Source organism: Aplidium turbinatum, chromosome 6, assembly GCF_918807975.1.
Source record: "Aplidium turbinatum chromosome 6, kaAplTurb1.1, whole genome shotgun sequence".
Taxonomy (NCBI): domain Eukaryota; kingdom Metazoa; phylum Chordata; class Ascidiacea; order Aplousobranchia; family Polyclinidae; genus Aplidium; species Aplidium turbinatum.
The window spans coordinates 7706221-7728604 of NC_137477.1; the positions used below are offsets into that span (position 1 = coordinate 7706221).

The window sequence follows — 22384 nt, forward strand, 5'->3', positions numbered from 1 at the left end:
TATTATTTAACCATTTGAAGTGATGCTTTCTCAACCATAGAATTGATGGCATTATGATTTCTTAGGGAAAATGTCATAAATCTGTTGTTTGAATTATTCCATTCACCATCTACATTACATTCCAGAATAGAAGCTGAGTGCAAATCTAGAGTGTCTGGTTTTCTAGGATGTTTCCATGTCAAATTGTTCCCCTTTTTCACTCTTACAAGATGATCCATTTGGAATGTGCCCATCATTCCTGTTCTCACAAAAAGCTATATATACCAAGTGTTGCAGTCACTCTCAGCAATTAGAGCAACAATTAGTACTTTCCAATTTCAATTTCCCTATCATCTTCAGTTCCAACTTCTGCCACATTAGATTCAAGACCTACCTCAGCAATCAGCATCTCTGTTTGTTAGCAATAGGGCACTAGAATAAGAAGATTCTTGTCCAGCCAAAAGTGTACAAAGGTTGACTAATCTCTCTTCATATAAGTTGTTGTTTACCTTGAACATAGTTGGATTGTCCAAAACATCAGACTTGTGCGTATCGCGATAGTATAGCAGTTCATTTCGTACAATCTTCTCTTTCATCTCAGGATGTGAGCGGAGAATTCGGTGAAGCTCCTCAATACTAGTTGCAGGGCCACCCTATCCTTTGCAAAGCTGGAGACCCTTTTGTGTGTAGCCTACTGACTCTTTTTCTCGCCATTCTCGATTTTTTCAGCAATCCTGATATTAAGAAGCTGCTTCTGTTCATTGTGCCATTTGTTTTCCATATCATTTAGTACTTTGAAAACATCATTGAAGCCTTTGCCTGTATTTTTACGGAAAAAATTCGATAAGAGTACAGTCATTTCTAATTCCTTTGACAGTGAAATTCTTGTTTCTTTATTTGGCAACTATGCTCGCTTGCCAAATCCAGCCAATTCAGCTTCAAGATGATTAGTGGGCCTTTCAGCTTCAAGATTATTAGTTGGTAACCAACTTAGTTGTTCTGTGGTCAATAAGTTGAGTTCTGTTGCACGAGGTTGTTTCCCAAGACAATACTTTCCGAAGCCATATTCTCTACCAGCCTGTCTGTCAAATACCTTATTAGTAGCATCAGTGCACATCTTTTGCAATATCTAATGATAATGGATGGATGATACAAGATAATGGATGATAGTTTTCCTGCAAGAAGATCTGTATATAGTTGAGGGAATGTTTTCAAAACTGAAGTTCTTGTTGTGAATTTACTTCAACAAAATAAAGGAATGGCAGTGTTACTTTGTGTGTACAGTATGCAATAACTTCCAACTCAGTCAAAAGAAACTCTGAATCCAGCAGCAATCGTACTATTTTAACATGCTGATTACTCAAATGTGTTTCATTAAGGAGCATTCTCGAATAAGTCAAGCTTTAAATGATAGAACTAGCACAGTAACCAAGTTTAGTGAATCTCCGTTCATGGTACATGGCGATGTGCTTGACCTGATTTTCTCTTTGTAGAATGAAATCAAAGAGACCAGCTTGGTTAGAGCTTCGTGTTGATTTTTCATGACTAACCAGATTCAAAATGGTTATGATTGCACACTCAATGACAGTAGTTTTACCACGAAAAAATGATTTCACAGCTGGGTTGATGCCTTCAAGTTTATTCTAAACTCAAGATTGTTCTCTATTGCACGTAGGACAGATAGATTAGATCGAACAAATGCTTCAACAGGATGGGATTTGCACAGTAGATGGTCGGGTGGAGAAAGAGTTGATCCCAGAATCCCATATCTAAATAATAAACTTCCTGTTTATTATTTAGATTTTTACTCACAGAATCAGTCACAACTCATGATAAAGTCAGTTTTCTGCCACACATCTTTAGAAGAGACGCCCTCAGTTGTAGGTGTTGCAGATGCCAATCTTTTGTATGTTTCAACAAATAGTCTGATGATGTTTTCCCGGTCCTCATATGCAAAAAACAATGGTCTTAGAGAAAATTGACGCTTATCTGAGAAAATATCTTTTCAAAATATTGTCAAAAATCGACTCGCCATCAGAACATTGTGCGAATATTTCAAAATCTACAAGAGATAGGACAAAACTAATGCTATATTTGGAATCCTTGGATTGTAATCAGTAGGAATAGAGTCATCAAACAACTTTCTAAGAGGTCTACAGCCAATTTTATTAAGGAATAATGTGACGCGGCGAATTTTTAGGGGAAATTATGGCTCGTTTCAGTTTTTTGGGGTGCAAACCGTTAAAAATAAAATTTTTTAATTTTTTTTTCAGATTTGGCTTAATTGGAGTAAAATACACCCAAAAAAAGACAGGCAAGCTGGTTTTGAAAATATGACCTAGTACTGCCTACCCCTATATCAGCATGTAACGAATTGATGCTGTGTAGATTATGGAATGTGTACCAATGGAAATAATCATGTGTTTTGTACTGCTCATGTTTTTAAACTTTAGAATATTTCCCAAAATTTCATCACATTCTTGAATTTTGTTATACCATAAGTGTTTTTTATTTATGCTTGTTTTTAAGACTTGATTTTTCATGCACACTTTCTCCGTTTTCAGGTCTTTATTAATATTAAACAAAAACATCTGTATTAACAACATGAATGCTTATCAGTATGCCAAATACAGCAGAGACACATTTTGACAGTGCCACACTGATGGACCTCCTTGAATGAAAATAAATTTCAGCAGCACCCCCCCAAAAATTAGAGGCTGGATCCATCCCTGGTTCCCAGCCCTTTGGCTGTTTGTGGTTTGGCGTATTATGTTCTTTCTATTAATTTGCAACTGCATGTAATAGTAAATCATTATCAATTGCTATATGATTTTTTTCAGGTTTGGTTGTAATATGGAAATAGGTACCATCCGATTTGGCATAAAGAGAAAGCAAACTGACACAGAGCGATCATTGCCTGTTAAAAGAACTGCTCGCTGTCATGCAAAGTCAGTCGGGGAAGATGTTGTACCAAATTCTGAACAACTCCATGATTACTATAGAAAAGTAAAATGTGAAAATGGTCTGGAAGATAGTATTGTCAACCCATTTGCACCAGAAATCCGATTTAACAATGGCTCTAGTGAACATGTCAAAAACACTCATGCAGAGACAGTTCTCAAATTACTGAAAGAAACAGCTTTACAGCTTACTACTCATCCCATTCCACCTGTCACTAGTACTGAAGTATCATTAGACAGTTTCAGCTCTAATACTGGTGAAACATCGCAACTTGGACCAATGGACTTCACAAAACAACGAAATGACGAAAAACCACCATATCATTGTTACCACTGTGGTAAAGTCTTTTTGAAAAAACACAACTTGATCATGCACGAAAGGATTCACACTGGTGAAAAGCCCTTTTCTTGCAACGATTGTGGCCGTTGCTTTAGTCAGAAAGGCCATTTGAAAGAGCATGAAAAGACACATAAGGAAGAAAAGCAGCATGAATGCAAAGAATGTGGAAAAAGATACAGTCGGTTAAGAACACTTAAAGATCATCAGGTGGTGCACACAACAGGAAAAATCTTCCATTGTTTTGAATGTGATAAAAGCTTTAGTACTTTTGCGAACTTAAAGCGCCACAACTTTACTCATGTTGGGGAAAAACTCTATCATTGCAAAGAATGCGATTTAAGTTTTACATTGCAAAAAAATTTAGCCAAGCATGAAAGATTGCACTATGGTAGCAAGCTTTACAGATGTGAAGTATGTGGCAAAGGTTTTAACCATAATACTGAATTGCAAAGACACAAGATTATACATACAAGCAGCAAACCTTATGAATGCGATGAATGTGACAAGTCTTTTAATCAACTTGTTAATCTGAGAACCCACAAAAAGACGCATTCAGGGGAAAAACCTTTCGAATGTGCTGAATGTGGCAAAGTCTTTACTCAGAAGTCAAATCTAAGAAGGCATGAAAAGAATTTCCACACTGGAGAAACTCCTTTTCGATGCAGTTATTGCTGTAAATCCTTCACTCATCTTTGCTATTTGAAGTCTCATGAGACAACTCATGCCAATAAGCAATCTTTGCAATGCAGGTATTGTAGTAAATCATTTTCTTTTTTAAGCAATCTAAAATCCCATGAAGCAGTCCATAAACAATTACAAGAGCTCAATGCAGAAGAAGTTGATGTAAGAAGTGAAAACGCAGAGAAAGAGGACTTTGGTTTACGAAACACAGCTGGGTTATGAACTGTTTTTCTGTATCGGTTCATGTTCTAAAAGTCATTTGAAAACAACATGGTGAAAGGAAGTCAAGCTTTTCATGGTTCCGCACCATATCCGTTCATATCTTTTACAACATTTTTACCTTAGCTCAAACACTGTATTTAATTTAAATATTGGAGAACTATACACTCTATATACAGTACCGTCCATGCACTTTTAAAACGCCTCTTTCAAAATGATAAATTCTTGCTTCTGCATAACCGTTTTTATAATGGAAAAGTAGAATTTATTGTTAGTGTCTCGCTAATTAAACCACGCAATGTGCATCAATTTCAACTTAATTTAATATTTATTGTTGGCTTGCAAAAGAAACGACGTAGCTACAACAAAACAGAAACAAAAAAGAAATTAAATTGTATTTGCTTGCATCCTTGCAAATTTATTCAATCTTTTAACTTTTTTAAACTCATTCAGTTGTAATTGTTACAATACCTACATAATATGGATCGTCCTCATGATCACTGTACTTTAACATAAAAATACAGAAAAAGATTAAACGATACCCTAGTATCGCCCATCAGTTGTCACCAGGTTGGCTTTTATGTCTGGTGAGAATGGAGAACGCGTCATTCAGTTGTTAACAGTCGTCGTTTTCATTTAGCAAATTTTGTTACACTTGTTTCAACTTATATCCTTCTAGCGTCAGTTTGAACTGGACTCCTCTTCCTGAGTCAGTTTAAACTGGGAAACCACATACAAAATGTACTTTAGTTTTGAACTGATCATCATGTTCGTAGTTTTTTAATGTGCTGTATATTGTGCTTTGTTGTATCTAAACTAATTGATTTGATGTTAATAGTAGACGTTTTTGTTGCCAATGATTACATTAACGCTTTTATTTTACTGATCTATTTCTTGTATAATGGAATATAGTTCTTGAACCGCTGTAGGCTATTCTGTAGAGCAGTCTGAAACTATCTACGACTATTTTTCATCAGTGCTCGTCAGTGCACTGTCCTGATGAAACCTTAATACTTGTAGTACATCGTATATCATATTTCAAATTGTTTAATTTGACACGTTTCGTGTGTGCTTTGTAATACACACAACGTTGTTCAACAAAATAAAATGGTGCAATTTTTATCCAATCTGAAGGAACAAAAAATATCTTAGTACATTCCTGAAAGGAAAACGGTTGTAACAATATATACATATTTCATTTTACAAAAGTTGACACATATTTCACAAATTCATTTACTTTTTTCAAACAATTTTTACTATATCAATTGTAGTAATATTACTTTTTCAGTTGGTAATATTAATTTTTCAAGCTGCGTCCAGAAATATTGTCCTCAGACCTTGACAACCTAACATCGTTCTGGCTAGGCTTTTTGTGCAGACGTTCTTCTATAATCTGCTGAGCAAGATGCTGCGTAGGTAGTGTGAGACGAGCCCACTTATCGGTTAGACTCCCTATGGGAATCCAGTTTGTTTCAATGTCATCGATGAGTCGGTTGTAACGGCGATATAAACCTTCCCTTATCGTTTGAGGAGCTTTAGGATCTTTCTTATTGACGTCATTCATAGCAACCATCAGCCACTCACCGATGAGCAAAAACACACCAACAGCCATTGACATAGCAACAAGGTAAAATATTCCAGCTAGATCTTGAAAAGTTAACCGCCGAAGGTTTGAATCCCTATTTTCTTGTTCTTGGCTGCACGCAGTTAGCCTGTTGAAGTATTTGTTGTTCAAGTAATTAGTGAAGCCACGTTCTTGCAAATAAACGAGGTGTCTGGACAATGCCTTGAATTGTGAAGAGTTTTTTCTCACAGCAAATGCGTATTGAATGGCCCCAAAGCCAACGTCAACCGTCTGCAACCGGCAACCTGTCTGAACTGCTGCGTGGTCTAGCGAAACAGAATCCCATAAGAGCGCGTATCTTCCTTCTATTACTCGCGTTAAGCCATCTGCCACGGTTGTCACCAAATGGGAATTTGGGTTTTGTTGCAGTGTATTGTGCAATTTTTTTGCTATTTTAATTTGAGATTTTGCTAGTTGCGCATTCACTGCACTATTCGCAACTGTTCCGTACTGAAGCTCTGTTTGCAACATAAGATCGGACAACGAATGTATGTGAGAGGTAGAAGCATCATAGTGGGATACCACAGCCACCATATTGGCAGTGTAAGAAGCCACAAAAACAACAGCAGCCAAGTACCACGCAATGGTTACCACACGTCCAGAAATTGATCTTGGCACTCGCTCGGGCGTTTGCCAGAACAGAGCTGCCCAAACAAAGTACAGAGCATTATTCAGCCCCATCCCTCGTTCTGCGTCCTTTTTGTCTTCCTGCAACTGTCTTTCTGTTCTCTTGGATGATTTCAATTTTTTATTACTCGACATCTGGTCCACCCGTTCACTCATGAAGAAACTTCCTCGTATCCCGTATGGGCTTAGCTTAGAAATCAAACAGAGAAATAAGGCAAGACCAACCACACTAACAAGAATACCTCCGTACAAACTGACACTGAACGGAAATAGAAATGCAAATGGGTTGTAATTTCCTGCTCTATTGACCATTGCTTGTTTGTTAAAAATAAACTTTAACCCAACATCCATTATCGCTGGAAGAAAATCTACAACAGTCGCGCGTTCTTCTGTTGCAGTTATGGATGCGACGGCGAGATCTGCTTTTCCGCTTTGTACTTCACCGATCACACCATTCCAGGCAAAAGTTTTTTCATTGTATCTTCCGTACTGACCGTCGGCGACTAGTCTCAATGTGTATGTGAATCCTGCCTTTTTACTCAATTCATTCAATAGCTCGATACAATAGCCTTGCAAACCAGTAGTATCATTGGACCTGTGGTTATCATCAGCGAAGTACACGAATGGCTTTTCAACCAGTGTCACCACATTGAGATGGAATTTGACATCCGCTGACGTGGCAAGACTTGCTATTGCATCATCACGTATTTGCAAATCACTTGGACTCCACTCGCCAATAGGTATCCATTTCGCATTGACAGAAATCAACACGTCGTACTTAGTAGCAGATATCTTTCCTGTTTTGTCGAAACTGATACGACTTGATACTCCTGGTTCATCAACTTTGAGAACGCTTTCACGAAATGTAGTTGTGGATATATTCTGTAGATAAAATTAAATCCTTCCTGTAAAATTGGTGGATTAGCTGTTCATCATCATCGGCCATGCCCAAATAAGGCGTCGGCTACCGTGAGTCTCCACAACGATCGATTGTCCATAGTTCTAATTAAGTTTACAAAATTAAAAAGTTTACAGCTGTTACTTTCATTTATTTTCTTATCCCCGTCCTCTTCGTGATTGGAGACCACGCCTAGCCCAACTTTAGAAGAAAAAATATTTCAACATCATTCGTATGTCCATGAATTATATAGATCAAAATTTGAACACTTGCCAATTAATTAGTGAGTATGTAACGTTACTGGGATTGCCGGTTGAATGCTTCTGACTAAGAGTGGCTGACAACGACACTAGATTGTTGGTATCAGAAAGTACATACAGCAGTCGGTACAAGTACAAGACAAGTGGTTAAACCAATATTGCTACTGGGAAGCTATCTTCGAAAGTATTTGCGCGACATAGGCTCTCATCTGCACAAGCTCACCTTTGTGTCATCAACTTCCCTGCAAAGAATGCGATAGCCGTGAACAAGAGATAAAATAGAGTCCATGTATTTTTGAACATCATAAGTTAAATCACCGGAAATGTTTTGAGAGCTCAAGTATTGTCGAAAATCCGCAGTCAAACGACTTGAGGTGACCGCTGGACGAGTTCCTATTACTCCTAAACACAAACCAAACTTTACTAAAGGACTAAAAGTCGATCAAATTATCATTTTTTGTAGGTGTTTTAGTCTGGTTTTAGTAAGGCAAGTCAAAGTCTAGGTTGACCAAACCAATGTTGTTTTTAATACAAAAATTCTTTTGCAATTATTTTGGAACTTCGTTTACCGTCGAAATATGCCGATCCATTATTATCGATTTTCGTTGCTATCAAATTCGAAGAAGTCACTCCGTCTAATACCATCCACAACCAACCGTTAGATGACGTCAAGTTCTCTTTGTGCGCTTCTGCTAAAACAGCACTCCCAAGCTGTGAGTGTGTCAATAGTACAACAGCATGCGCACGCTGGTTTGCCAAGTTGCTAACCACGGTACCCATTCGGTCTTCATACCCCACGCTCTATATAAAAAGCACACAAGAAAAGATAGACATTATGTGATAGCATCAAAAAGTTACAGATAACCGTCTAATATTGTTTACAACCTGTATTGAATCGACACGACTCTTAGATACCGTAAATTATTTCCGCTAAGGGCACGCATCTTCTTCGCCGGTCGAGTTTACAGTAGCAGGATAAAAGTGACATGGCCAGGGTTTTTGAGCATGTCAAACGCAGGTGGCGTTTTTTTTTACTGCAGTTCCGTTTAAAGCTACATATAGATGTAAGCTGAACGAACACAAAACAAAGTAAAAACTTTTACTCGCTGGGTTAAATCATTTGGCTCACCTCAGAAGACTTTACGAACACCAAATAGCCTAACTACCACCCAGTCATTAACAGTAGGCTATAACACTTGCATAATATGCTCCCTAATGGTTGGTTTGGTTGGTTGGTTTTGAATCTTTATCCTCGGACTGACAAAGCCTTGATAGGTTATTCCTGGTACTTGTTCGCATACTTGTAGAGGCACTTGACGCAGGGCCGGTTACCGAGATTGGCAGAGTGAAGTTTTCCGATTTGTTGAAGTCTTGTTGCCGAGAAATTATTCCATTCACTAGGTGCCGCTGAATGGAGAGCAGTCCTGAAATGCGTTGCTCAAACGCACACCCCGAGAGTGATAGCAGGAGAGCTAGTAAGACAAGGTTTCAAACTTGCAAAAAATGAAATATGTAGAACTAGGATTTGCCGGTGCATATTAGCCTACTTTCTAAAGTAATAAATTTCGATCAAGTTTGCCACGTTATGTCTAGTTGGTCTATAGCTAGAAAAACGATGTCAATAGCTGTTTCTACTAATTTGAAGCTCACTTCTAGCCGACGCACTAAACCTTTTTTCCATTTCTTGCTTTGCACAAGCATCCAAAATATTCCAAATCCTTCATTCCCATAATCATCATTGGAAAAGACAATGGAATATCTTGTGTATTTGTGGTATTCTATCGTATCGATGACTGCCTATAATTAATATTTAATAGGTTGCATGTTCAATAAATTGGGCACAATGAATGCTCGTAGACTACAGAGTCGTCGGAAACAGGCCATATTAACTTTAAATCATACACTCTTTGATGTGTGAAGTTTCATACAATTTTGCACAAGAAAATTAAACTTTCAATGGTAGTACAGTAGTCCTCGCTTAAGCCCAATTTGATGCATTCCGGAAATGCTGAAGGTATACGAATGGCAGAGAATCAACCCCTGCTTAATAGGCTCAAAGTTGTCCGATATACCGAAGTGGGCTTAAGCGTGGACCATCGCATTGAAATTGACATAAAATTACAAAGTATTTTACGCAAAATTATATGCTTCCGAAACGTTGCAGTCGTGATGATTTAGAATTATTGTTTTTTGGGTCGCGTCAACAAGTCGGTTTTTAAGTTTAAGTTATCGCCCCCCAGAAGTTGAATTGACTTTGACTGCTGCGCCTCTGGGCCCTACCTACTTTTAAAATGGTTTCTAGGCTACGCGAATAGAAAAAGTTTGGGAATCACTGTTAAAGCCTAACATGAAAGTTTTGCCACCTCCTCAAACAGCCCTTAATTTAATAGCCTACTGCAAATACCTGAATTTGAAAATCGTCTGGAGGAACCATTCGCACTAGATTTGGAAATTTCAAAGTATTGCCAAGAGAAGGATTGCTGGCAACGGGAGCATAGTGCAAAATGTCTTTTAAAACAACCAATGGATGAATCTGCAAGAATCATATAAATAATTAGTTATTGAATACAAAATGGAAAAGGCCTTATGACACCCACATGTCGCCTAGAGTGCACATATCAATATTGTATAGTTCGATCAGCGTACGGTAAATTACTTAAGCTAACTAAATCGGGATTTTGAGTTTATTCAAATAGTTCGCGAGTTCTGATTGTTGCTCTGGCTAAACTTTTCTGGACAAGACCACAACACATATTATAATTTAAGTTACATTGATTATAAATATTTTAATACATAGAAATAGCCTGACACAAAGTAGTTAGGACCAGCTATATAAGCATGTGTCGATGCCTGCCGCGCATCTGAGTTGGTCTAGATGAAAATCCAACTGAATCAACTAAATCTAATTAACCCCCAACTGAACTCTTGCAAGCAAACACCTGCTTATATGTCTGGTCTAGCCAATGAAATAATCAAATAGGGCCACATATGCGTTTTGTTGACCAATGAAATAATTGCAAGTAGCCCACTGTACGAAAATTTATATAATTTATCATTCTGCACTTAATTAATTTAATCTGACTCAGATGTGATATCCTTCGAGTGATTTATGAGTAAGTCCGATATCTTTACAAAAGTTCCGGCATATAAGGAGTAACCTAACAATTTACACACGATATCCTTAATTGCGAAGCCCCGATAGGTGATTTGGGGATAAAACAACAATTCTTTGTGCAGTCTTCTGGCCACGCTTCGCACGTATTTCCAATTCATCAATAGGCTCGTTTTTTCATGAAATTACTACTTGGTCAAGAAACACTAAAATACTTTGATATAATGAGTCACGCAGGCTATAATCTTTTCCAAACAACAATCCATCAAATTGTGATGTGGCTGATAATATGGGATTGTTACAGCCTCGCCTGCGTTACCTACCTTTAATTAGGGCCATTTAAAAAACGTAGCATTTTAATACGCAGCATTTGCTTAGATGACTATAGGCCTATCAGTTTTTTTCATAACCATCAAGCTGTCATGGCCCTCAAAATGTTTCCATACCGTTTTATCTTCAACTGTAAGCTACCTTGTTCATGTGATAAGGAATTATTTTTCAGCATTACATCCCCCATTTTTCAGTTTCCGTCTCGTTTTTACCAAACCTGTATTTCGCGTAGGCCATGAAAATGACAGTGTCTGATTTGTAATGTAGCCACCTCGAACCAATCATAAGCTACTGTTGCGTAAAAGAAAAGCAGATGATACAAAGCAAATTAAGTGAAGCTTTCGCCGTCAGCTGCATGGCTTTAGTGCAGTAGTCCCAACTAGGGTGCCGCGGCATCTTGGAGTGTCATTTACAACACTCTGGGGTGCCGCGAGCATTTCTCATATTTAATTTTTATCTTACTTCAAATGGTGAGCTCGGGTTATTGTTGCTGATAAAAATTTTATGCAGGCTTGTTTGCGGGACACCATTAAAACACTTTTCGTCATACCGCATATGGTGTTTCGTGGTCACAAATTCTTAGTGTAGCCTATAGCACCCTATCATTGTATAATGGCTTTATGATGTTGCAGGCAATGTCTGGACAAATTGTGCTGATTGTCGATTGTAGGTCGGTAGGTGAATGCTGGGCAAAGGCATGCAAAAGTTTTTGCCCATTTTGTCTGCTATAAGGAAATAGCAATAGGCTACCATACCGGTAGGCTATAATAAGATTCACACTGACTTCGAAATAAGTAAACTCTACTTTTTTAATATCAAAGTGGCGTTCAATCTCCACGTGAAATTGAAGTGTTAGACCTGTTGTAGCCTATTATTCTTAATAGTTTGATTTTTGATAATGATATTATTAGCCTAATTACCTATCCCAAAAGACCACAGGAAGCGAAATTTGCCTACTTTTTTTCACGTTGCATTATTGTAATGCTGAAAGTAAAGCAGAGAAGCTGTGACTAGGCTACCATATTTTAAAGTCTTTGGTATGAAACGGAGTTTGTTGCAACAACCTGCTGCATTCGAGGTGAAAAATTATTGATCTGCCACGGGGTGCCACAAAAAAAATTCACTTTTGTAGAGTGCCGTAACCCTGAAAAGATTGGGAACCACTGGCTTAGTAGTTAGGGCTAGCTAGGAAGTAGTTCTTTCGATGATCTGGGTTCGATTTGCACATCTACCATAACTCTTTTTTCTTTAATTACTATACAAAGTTCAAAGCAAGAACCAGCCTTCTGGCTGAGTGCTAGAACAATCACAATTGGTCAGTAGCCTCTTAACCTAACTAATAACACGTTTTGATTGGTTGGCGGTGTCATAGTAGTCAGTAGCGTTGACAGGACGGTCCAGGGGGTGGCCTACTTTTAGACCCGAGCCCGAAAATATATTTCAGGGACCCGAAGCCTTTCTAAAAAAGCCCAAAAACTTGAGAAACCACAGCGTATGCCTATTCGTTGGATATAGGCCTAATGCATTTTTCTTGTGTCTTGTCTTTCAAGTGTCTTGATTTGGGGTTCGAGGATCTCATTGATACCGGGCCCAAGATATTCTTTCAACGGCCCTGATTGTAGTCACGGGATTTGGCAAAATTTCGTCATGTTAAAGTGGCTTCCGATTTGTAAAGCGCTCAAGAGCAACGCATTCTGCGATGGATACAGCGCTACCCGGTATATAAAAACACACATTATTGTTAATACTACAAATTTCTTGGAATCCATTCCATTTTTTAGGCCATCTGCTGGCCATTCCTTTTTCGTTTGGTCAGCCCATTGGTTGGTTTGTGTTCTTTGTTCTGATGTTTGTCCTTTCTATTGACATGTAGACCTACTAAAAATTAGACAAATAACCTGGCCTAAACGAATACACCCGGCAACACAAAGACAATTACAACGCAGAAGCATAAAATACTACACCACCTGTCAGTCACTAAAAACTGCCCAAAGCCTCACCAATTTTACCCACGAGCTTGAACCAGGGCCAATTAACACCGAGATATTGGAGGCCAGGATTTCATCTATTTCAGACACCAATTCCGAATCAGTTGGATCGACGGATGTATTTGCATTTCGAAACGTTGGAAAATATCTGCGTTGGGTAGACAACGAATTAATTTTATAGGCCTATAGTTTGTGGCGTTGCATCACACCGAGGTGCATAAAAGCGACTATGGTATCGCACGAAATAAAGCAATCGTCTACTTTCGTGAGTTCGTTCTATTTCTTCAACCACAGACATATAGGCCTACTACAACCAAGCAACCACACGGCATTTAACATAATCCATTCAAATTGAACATAAACTATAAGCTACAAACGTTTTCGGCCATACACACGTTAGCCCTTATCAAGTAACAAAAAAATAACTGCTTATCATATCTACACTGAAAATGAATAACTGATCTAAACACTGAATTGAAAAAACGAAATGCAAAATGAAACGGCAGAGCATAGGAGAAAGGCACATCACATGGCGTTTAAATTACACGAGGCAAAGACGCATCATATGACGTATCAAGAAAAGACGTTGAGTAAATAAGAAGCACCTGAGGCAAACAACTGTGTACTGAGGCGAGGATTGTATGATTTTATTTTCATACATAGATTTAAAATCATACAATCCTCGCCTCAATACACAGTTGTTTGCCTCAGGTGCTTCTTATTTACTCAACGTCTTTTCTTGATACGTCATATGATGCGTCTTTGCCTCGTGTAATTTAAACGCCATGTGATGTGCCTTTCTCCTATGCTCTGCCGTTTCATTTTGCATTTCGTTTTTTCAATTCAGTGTTTAGATCAGTTATTCATTTTCAGTGTAGATATGATAAGCAGTTATTTTTTTGTTACTTGATAAGGGCTAACGTGTGTATGGCCGAAAACGTTTGTAGCTTATAGTTTATGTTCAATTTGAATGGATTATGTTAAATGCCGTGTGGTTGCTTGGTTGTATATGTCTGTGGTTGAAGAAAGTGACCTCTTTACCAAAATCGTTCTATTTCGGTGGCCAAAACAACCTAAAGTTTCTTCCAGCTCCAAAACTTTGGAAAAACTGGATTTCAACTTGTCTTCTTTACTGCCAAAAAAGTGTTTACGAAAAATTGTTGCCAGATGTTTTTATTTAAAAAAAATGAATCAGCCAAAGCTTGTCTATTCAAAACTACCTCAAACTGTGAAGTTTTACAGAATTAATCTGAATCAATTTGTAACCAACTCATTTTTAATGATATTAGCAAATAATTGTAAATTCACTTGCAAAATAACTAGAAACAAAATTAGCCTATATACGTTTAAAAACTATTTCACCAAGCATCAAGAGCAAAGAAATTTTAAGAAAACTAAAGTCTTGATTGATTGAATTTTTATCGAACTGGGAAAGCTTCGTTGAGAGCTTAATTCTGGCAGTTTCGCATACTTGCATAGGCTTTTGACGCAGGGCCGGTTACCGAGATTGACAGAGTGAAGTTTCCTATTTCATCCATTAGATGGCGCTGAATGGAGAGCAGCCCTTAACCTGCGTTGCTCAAGCGCACACCCCGAGAGTCGGACCAACGCCGTTTCATCTTGAAGTTTCTTCATTGTTTGTCCAAAGGCAAAGACACTTAGCCTAATGGCAAGCCAAAATAAGAGGAGCAGCTGACTCGAAGACTATCTATGTCGCTTCGCTGCTTCCTGTCGTCTGTTGTAATCGCATCTATGATCGCAGTGTACTGTACGTTATCGCAATGGGCGCAAATAAAAACACGATTGTTATTATTAATGTCCGCTTATTCGTTTACATGCCTACACATGAAAGATATCCAGAGGTGGCTGGCTAGATACGGTAACTGTTTATGGTCTTTCGCCCATCCCAATTACACCGAAACCAAACCAACAGCTACGTTATAGGCTAACAGTGCTCTTCAACCGGGTATAGGCTACTATATACCCAAGTGTATACCAAATCAAAACTAAGGTAGGCTATACAGCTGGAGAAGGGTATACGAAGGGTATACAGCTTAGATCTGTGATAGTGGAAGTCACAACAGAGACAGCAGTTGGCATATTTGTAAACTTTTAACCGGACCTACTGGTGTGCGGTTATTACTCGCCAACCGGCTTTGCACTTTTGAAACAGATACGCTCATTTTGGGTGCGTGTGCCGTGTGGTTCGCATTTGACTTTGGGATTGTTGCGTCATTAATGCGCAAGTACGGGCTTGTGATGAAATAACCTCCTCTTCTAAAAAACTTATTCTGCACTCAAAGGTACGGTGGCTATCGCGAAGGAAAGTTCTTTCCCGAGTGTTTGAACTTCGCGAACAATTAGGGGCATTTTACACTGAACACGGAGACCCAAGGGCTTCCAAGTTTCGTGACATAATCTGGATTGCAAAATTGGCATACTTGGCGTCGATTTTTGATCGTTTGAACCAAGTGAATATCAGTCTTCAAGGGAGAAGGGGTGATATATTTCGGTCAACTAGCAAGATCAATGCGCTGAAGATGAAAATTGCACTCTGGAAAGAGAATGCTTTGTCGAGGAACTTCAATGACTTTCCTGTATTAAGTCAATACATGAAAGAGTCTAGCTGGGAGTTTGAGGACGTTTCTACCAGGGTTGAGAAAAACCCGGGTTTTTTTGGGTTTTATTGGGTTTTTTGAAAAAGATGCAAAAAAAGGTAGATTCATGCTTATTTCACCTCAAAACTACTTTTTACGAATGAAGTGCCTTTCACTCACAGTGCCGCACATGCTTGCATAACTCAATAAAATAACGCACTAGGGCTGTTGTTGCTTGAATGTTGCATCATCCATTAATTTCAAGATCAAGTTGGATGTTGCATCATCCACTGATTTCTATACCAAGTTGATGCTACCGTGGTAGAAATCACATTATTGCATCATTTGCTTTAGATTTGAAGGCAAGGAGCATTTATGCCATGATGTTTAAATATTTTTTATCATTTAGGCTATATTATATATAGTAATGGATGAGCAATTGAGCGATTGCGTGGCCAATGTCCATTTAGGCCAGTGGTTCTCAACGGGGGCGGTACCGCCCCCGGGGGGGGGGGGCGTTTTGATTTTGCAGGGGGGCGGTATGATTACCTCGGTTTAAGGGGGGCGTTTTGATTATTAGGGAGCATTCTGGTTTAAACCATCTACCGCCCAGCGTAACGATTTCGTCAAAGAGCTCGTATCTTCGTGGTAGCATTTCCTACCTCATACCAGGTGGAAAAGGAATTCAGCTGTGTTGTTCTGCTACATAGCCTACCAAACAGCAAAACCCACTTGACATATCCAAAAGAGGTGATCTTCGAACGTTTCTCACTAGCTTTACACCGGATGTGAAGAAACTGGCACTTTCTTACCAAGCCCAAGGTTCACATTGACTACCAGTAGGCCTATACTATTTTCATGCTCGCAAATATATATTTGCTTTTCATCAAATATGGTTACTAGTCTCTAAAATCCATACAGCCTGTTTCACCCTAAAAGAGGGATCATCAATCATTTGAATAAGGATCTTCTGATGATCCCCCTTTTAGAGTAAAACAGGCTGTAAGGATTTTAGAGACTGGTAACTACTAACTAGTCTGCTGTATATTTGATGTAATTCACTCTGCTTGGCTTTTGCTTGCCATTGAGCACTTTTTGTAGTATTAGTAGTATTTTTTTCGCTTTGCGTAATTAATCGTTTTTGTTGGGGGGCGATAAAATTTTGCCGGTTCATGAAGGGGGCGTTGGGTCAAAAAAGGTTGAGAAACACTGATTTAGGCAAATGCTCTGAAACAGCTATGCGTTAAAATCCAGAATCTGTATTATAATTGGTAAATAGCCTCCTAAATTGCATTTCAGATTATATATACAGACTACAGTAGAGTAGTACTTTCACCAGTTTAACTATAAGGCCTTCTTGCATAAATGAGTTTTAACGTAGTATACACAAAGTGGCATTACTTGATTTTTGTCTAGGCTACTGTACAATATCCACTGCGTTTTCAGTTTATTCTTGGAAATTTACTTCACAATCACATCCTTAAGTCCTAATTTAAAGTTTGTTTTAAGTGCCTTGTAGTGTTTTTGTTCATTTTTTTAATTTTCTAATAAAACCTGGACAAATATGATGCTCTGGGTTTTTTTATGGTTTTTTTTTGGGTTTTTTTAAGTGGGTTTTTTAAAAAAAAACACCCGGGTTTTTTTGGGTCGGGTAAAATAACGACAAACCTGGTTTCTACTGAAGATAACTTGTCTGCCCTTATTGTTGGTCACCTGAAATTACTTGCCGACAATTTGACTACGTATTTTCCTGAAGATAACGACCAATGTCTGGAAGCAAACTCGTGGAATATCCAACCATTTAATGAAGAAACAACTGAGGATGAGGAATTATTGGAACTACGGGCTGATTTAAATCAAAAATACTCATTTCGAGAAATGGATTACACAGAATGTTGGGTATCTCTTCTTGAATTTCCCGAATACAAAAATCTCGCCCAAAAAGCCATTGATGTCTTGGTGCAGATGCCTACCACTTATTTGTGTGAAGAAGGGTTTTCCAGTCTTGTTGAGATCATGTCAAACAAACGAAACTCGATACTTGACATTGATTCTTTAATGCGGGGAGGAATAGAGAAAGAGCTAACACCACGTTATGTCCAACTTGCTGAAACAATGCAACAACAAGCTAGCCATTAAATCTTCAATTTTGACGTTTTTTGCACTTTTGCATGCGTAGTTTCTTGTGCCCAGTTCAAGACTACTATAATCTCTTTAACAAACAATTAATTAATTATTAGTTTTTTTTACTTCCTGGGCACAATTAAACATTGCTATTTGTGAGGTATACGAAGTTATTAAAAATTTAAAAAAGGTGTACCACGGACAAAAAGGTTGAAGAGCACTGGGCTATAACGTATTGTTTTGAAAAATTCATTCACTCTGTTTGTTTGCTATATGGCGCTATAGAAACAAATAAATTGACTTTGACAGTGTTAAGTGCTACAGGTGTGTAAAATTAATTTGCATTTCTGTGTAAATTAAATTTTCAAAAACTGTTATGTTTCAACGAGCAGAAAAGAAATCACTTTGGAATACTTTCAAAATAGCAAAACAGGAAAGACGTTGGCAACCACTACTGCAAAAATCTCTTCTGCCAAAAAGTTAGAAAAATATATGGCAGCACTTTTGTTCATGCATCCTTCTTTCTGCATTTGGTTCCTTAGCCTACTTCTGGAAAACATTGTTTCTTTATGTATAAAAAAAATATCAGCAACTTTCAAACGTTTTGACTAAAATTACTGCATAAATTTTTGATTTCTTAGTAGTGCAATGTGAACATCCATGTTTTTTACAAATTATACCATAACATGAAGATCACGTTTTTTGCGCTTTGTTACTTGGGCTACAATATACGTTGGTCACAGGCTACTTAAATCAACATTCTAATTATCACTTTATTAATTTAGCATTAAAATAACTGTCGATTGAGTTAGCCTACCTTATGGCAAATTTCTGCTTCCCACGTATCAGTTTCAAGTTGTGAATAAAATCAATGGCATGATGAAAAGTCTTCGAGTCCTTTTCTGAAAAAAATGATAGTACGCCAACAGAAATATCACAATACTTTCCTGCACTTTGATCGCAAGCACTGCAAGTTACAAAAGCAAGACACTTTAACTGTAAAAATGAAATTACGTTTCCGGCTAAAATCAAAACAATTAACATGTTGTGGTGTTTCTGCATCAAATCTCATGACAAAAACTTGCTGGCATGGAGACAATTGTTGTGTAATAAACAGAGCTTCTAAGCTTGAAGTGCTGCCACACTAAATACTGCATAAACGATTTATTCGCACCTCCCATTTACGATTTTTAAGGAAATATTTTTATTTCATTCTTTTATGCATATCTGCTCATCTGAAGAATGCTAAAGAGAACCTCGGCTCCATAATTTTCCGTCTTTTGAGGCTTTCTGGTGCGCTGTCTTCTTTGTCTGTAGCCTACTGTATATTTGATGTAGGCTAAGCCTAAGCTTTTATTTGTCTAGGGCTCTAGGCTATATTGCCGTTTTTGCGCACCAAAATTAAAGTTTCTGGTTAGTCGATCTTTTTCAGTAGAATGCCGTCGCACGAATCAAACTTTAAAAAAGAACAAAACAGATGTCAAAATTCCAATTTTACGCAGCCTTGATTATTTCTTTCTAAAACGTTTCATGCAGTTCTAAACATAATTCCATTTTAGTTTGATTTGTAATTGCTGAAAGTACCAGAGTGCAGTTATTTTGTTCCGTAACCAGATTTTTAATTGAAATTATTGCTTATATCAGACCACGTGACATGAGTTAACCATGCGAAACGAAAATCATAAATTTGAAATAAATTCAGGTCTTCATTTTGTACAAACAGCCCAGTAGTAAAAATTAATTAGTGTGAATTAACGGTATGCAGGCTACATAAAATCGTACACATGCGCTAAATGTACATACTGTAGATCAGTGGTTCCCAACCTTTTTGTTGTCACGGGCCCCTTTAGACAAATTATTAATTCTGCGGACCCCTAGCTTACTTAAATTTTGCCTGAAACTCAATTAACATAGGCCTACTATTAAGTATTGTAATCATTATGCTACTCAACTACTGTACTGTGTCATATTGCATTGCCGCTATGACTCCTGCGGTAAATATCAGATTATTAAACAGTTGCTCAAATAAGAAATGAATGAATTGTTCAAGAAATGTTAGCAGTATTTGAATATCAAGATGACCCAAAGTGCCATGCCGAAACTTTTTCAACGTAAGCAAATTTAATGAGGGCTGGTGTTGCCTTTCCTGAACTAAACGACTGAACTGTGGTTGAGTCTTTGACAATGCAACACGCATGTCATCTTCAACGTTCAGGCGATTTCGATGTTTAGTTTTTATTGTAACAAGATCTGAGAATCCTGCCTCGCAAAGGTAAGTGGTTATGAATGGTAACAAAACAATAATCGCCTGCTTTGTCAAGAATAGGTACGTTTGCAGTTGTGAGCACTAAAATTCTTCCACAGTTTTTGAATGAAATTCAATGCGTAATAACTCTTTTGATCTCAAATCAATTAGGTCATCTTTACTGAGATCGTCATCGCTAATATTGTTCAAGTCAAAAAGAAAAGGATTTCAAATCCATGTTTCAACTCCGTTCGGCAGGTGTTCTTAAATTAAAATAACGTTGAAATGAGATTTGCAGGTTTCCAAGAGTGCGCAAAATTTTTCTCTCATAAAGATCAAAAGAGTACATTCTCTTTGAGTTTCATCCATCAAGATAAGATCTTCTAACATTGGAACTTTGGCGTAGGCTAATTACCTGCTTCCAATCTACGTTTCCAAACCGGCAACTTGACTAAAAACGCTTTCAGTTTTTCAGCTGCATCAATTATTGTCACACCTGATCCTTGAATGCCACGATTACCATTGTTAATATGACCGAAAATATCGGCTAAGTAGGCCATGCCGTATAGAAAACTTTTACTCTCAACAATTTTGAGAGGAGACTTCTTTTGGCTTTCAAAAGAGTTGATACCTCATTTTTTAACTGCTGCAGTCGTTTTAAAACTTCTCTAGATAACGAACGTACCTCAGAATGATACAAAAGCACTTCATAATCTGACCCTACTTCTTGACAGAGCGCTTTAAAAGTACGGTGGTTTACAGCTCTGCTTTTGATGAAATTAACGACTTTCACGCAATTCGTCAGAATTTCTTTGAGACTTGCTGGTAAAGTTTTTGCTGCTAAGGCGTACCTGTGCAAGAAGCAATGGGTAACAACCACACGAGGAGCTTCGTTTTTTACTAAAGCAGAAAATACGGATTTGTTCCCAAGCATAGCTGGTGCTCCATCCGTGCATATAGAACAAAGTTTTTTTTCCAAATTCAACAAGGTTATCACGGACCCCCAAATGCTTTCTCACGGACCCCCAAGGGGTCCGGGAACCCCAGGTTGGGAACCACTGCTGTAGATCGATGAATGTTGATATTTCTGTTGTGCCATAGTAAGCATCAATATTTGGTGACAACTGACGATGACAGCATGCATACTGCGTCTGCATAGCGCATTTATATAGCAGAAGTGTAGGCTACAGAAGCCGGAGTTTCGAGTAGCCTATTTAGGACCTGGAGTCTCATTAAATTCAAAGTCTAAACAAAAATTATCGTGCGCAAATTTTGAAAACGGAGTTTAATGGAGTCAGACAGTCAAATTCGTTAGAATATCTATCATGCTGACAGAATTTAATTAGACAGCTTATTAACATTTAAAATCTTAATAAACCATACTTGTGTAGCGAACGTCAAGTTGTCTGGAACATCCGCCCAACCTCAGGTCCGTTGACAGGATTTCTCGGGCCCGGTACCGATTTGTTTTCGGGCCCCCTTCATCGACATTGTTATGAATATAAAGGTTGTGTACAAACTTTTATTGATGTCGTTTAAGCATGGTCATTTAACCACAGTCTGTATATTATAATATAGAGACTCTATATAATATAGAGACTGTGATTTAACAAATCTTGCGCAATCTTAAAATTTCTTGAACCGCAAAACTTACCGTCTCTGTCTAACGGTTGCTTTTTTAAACTTTTACTTGTCACATGGCACTTCCATTGGTGTTTCACTGGTCATTCTAGGCTCACCAGAAGAGAATTTACAGAAAAGTTAGTGCAGACAGTCAGCAGCAAGTTTTCAATTTGATTTGAGAAAGGTGTTTGGGCCTAGGTCGAACATTTGCTGATTGCTGCAATCTGAAACGCGTTTTTGGTATAATTTTAGTGCAGAAATAGAAAATTTTAGTGCAGCAATCTTTTTACCTGTGCCATTTCAGTTTTTGAGTTTGAAAAAATATTAGCCTGTTTATTTTGAAATTCGTGTTTCGAGTAGCCTAATATTCGTGGTTAGGGAAATCACTATAACTTACAAGAATAAATTCTTATTTTATTGTTTGGTGGCTGAAGTGGCTATTTTACCACCAGAAAGCTGAAGTGGGACCAGGGCCTCCGAGAGAAATCAGCACTGGTCGGGAAACAACACGAAAAATGGGCCCCATAATATTTTTTAGCAAATATTGCATTGCATGTTCGTGTTAAGCTGAAATTAGCCTACTTTCCTCAGCATGAAAAGAACTTCGTTCAATGTAAAAATCATCAACATATAATCACTGGATTACACTTGCAGCAAAAATGCCATTGAGGCAAACTATTTTGTCTAGAAAGCTTTGTAAACACACAATAGACCTACAGGCAACGAAAATAGTTCAACCAAGCATTTAATTCAGGAGTGTCCAAACTTTTTCCCACG

General features: G+C 37.9%; 2 protein-coding genes across 5 annotated transcripts; one reads left to right on the forward strand and one right to left on the reverse strand.

The window, feature by feature from the left end:
* Positions 1–2043: 2043 nt before the first annotated feature.
* LOC145771626 (uncharacterized) lies at positions 2044–4788 on the forward strand. The gene has a single exon (XM_082583345.1). The coding sequence runs from the start codon at positions 2806–2808 to the stop codon at positions 4180–4182; it is 1377 nt and encodes a 458-aa protein (XP_082439471.1). The 5' UTR covers positions 2044–2805; the 3' UTR covers positions 4183–4788.
* A 155-nt stretch (positions 4789–4943) lies between these two features.
* LOC145771625 (glutamate receptor 2-like) lies at positions 4944–18663 on the reverse strand. 4 transcript variants are annotated; one of them, XM_082583342.1, is made up of 6 exons: positions 18557–18663; positions 9993–10121; positions 9239–9385; positions 8158–8389; positions 7812–7990; positions 4944–7312 (listed from the first exon to the last, which is right to left on the reverse strand). In XM_082583342.1, the coding sequence occupies exons 2-6, from the start codon at positions 10020–10022 to the stop codon at positions 5477–5479; spliced, it is 2424 nt and encodes an 807-aa protein (XP_082439468.1). In that variant the 5' UTR covers positions 10023–10121; positions 18557–18663; the 3' UTR covers positions 4944–5476. The 4 variants fall into 4 exon arrangements, with proteins under 4 accessions (XP_082439468.1, XP_082439466.1, XP_082439470.1 ...); XM_082583340.1 differs by lacking the exon at positions 18557–18663 and adding an exon at positions 13031–13160; XM_082583344.1 differs by lacking the exon at positions 18557–18663 and adding an exon at positions 12998–13079 and having other exon boundaries at positions 8158–8277.
* Positions 18664–22384: the final 3721 nt, after the last annotated feature.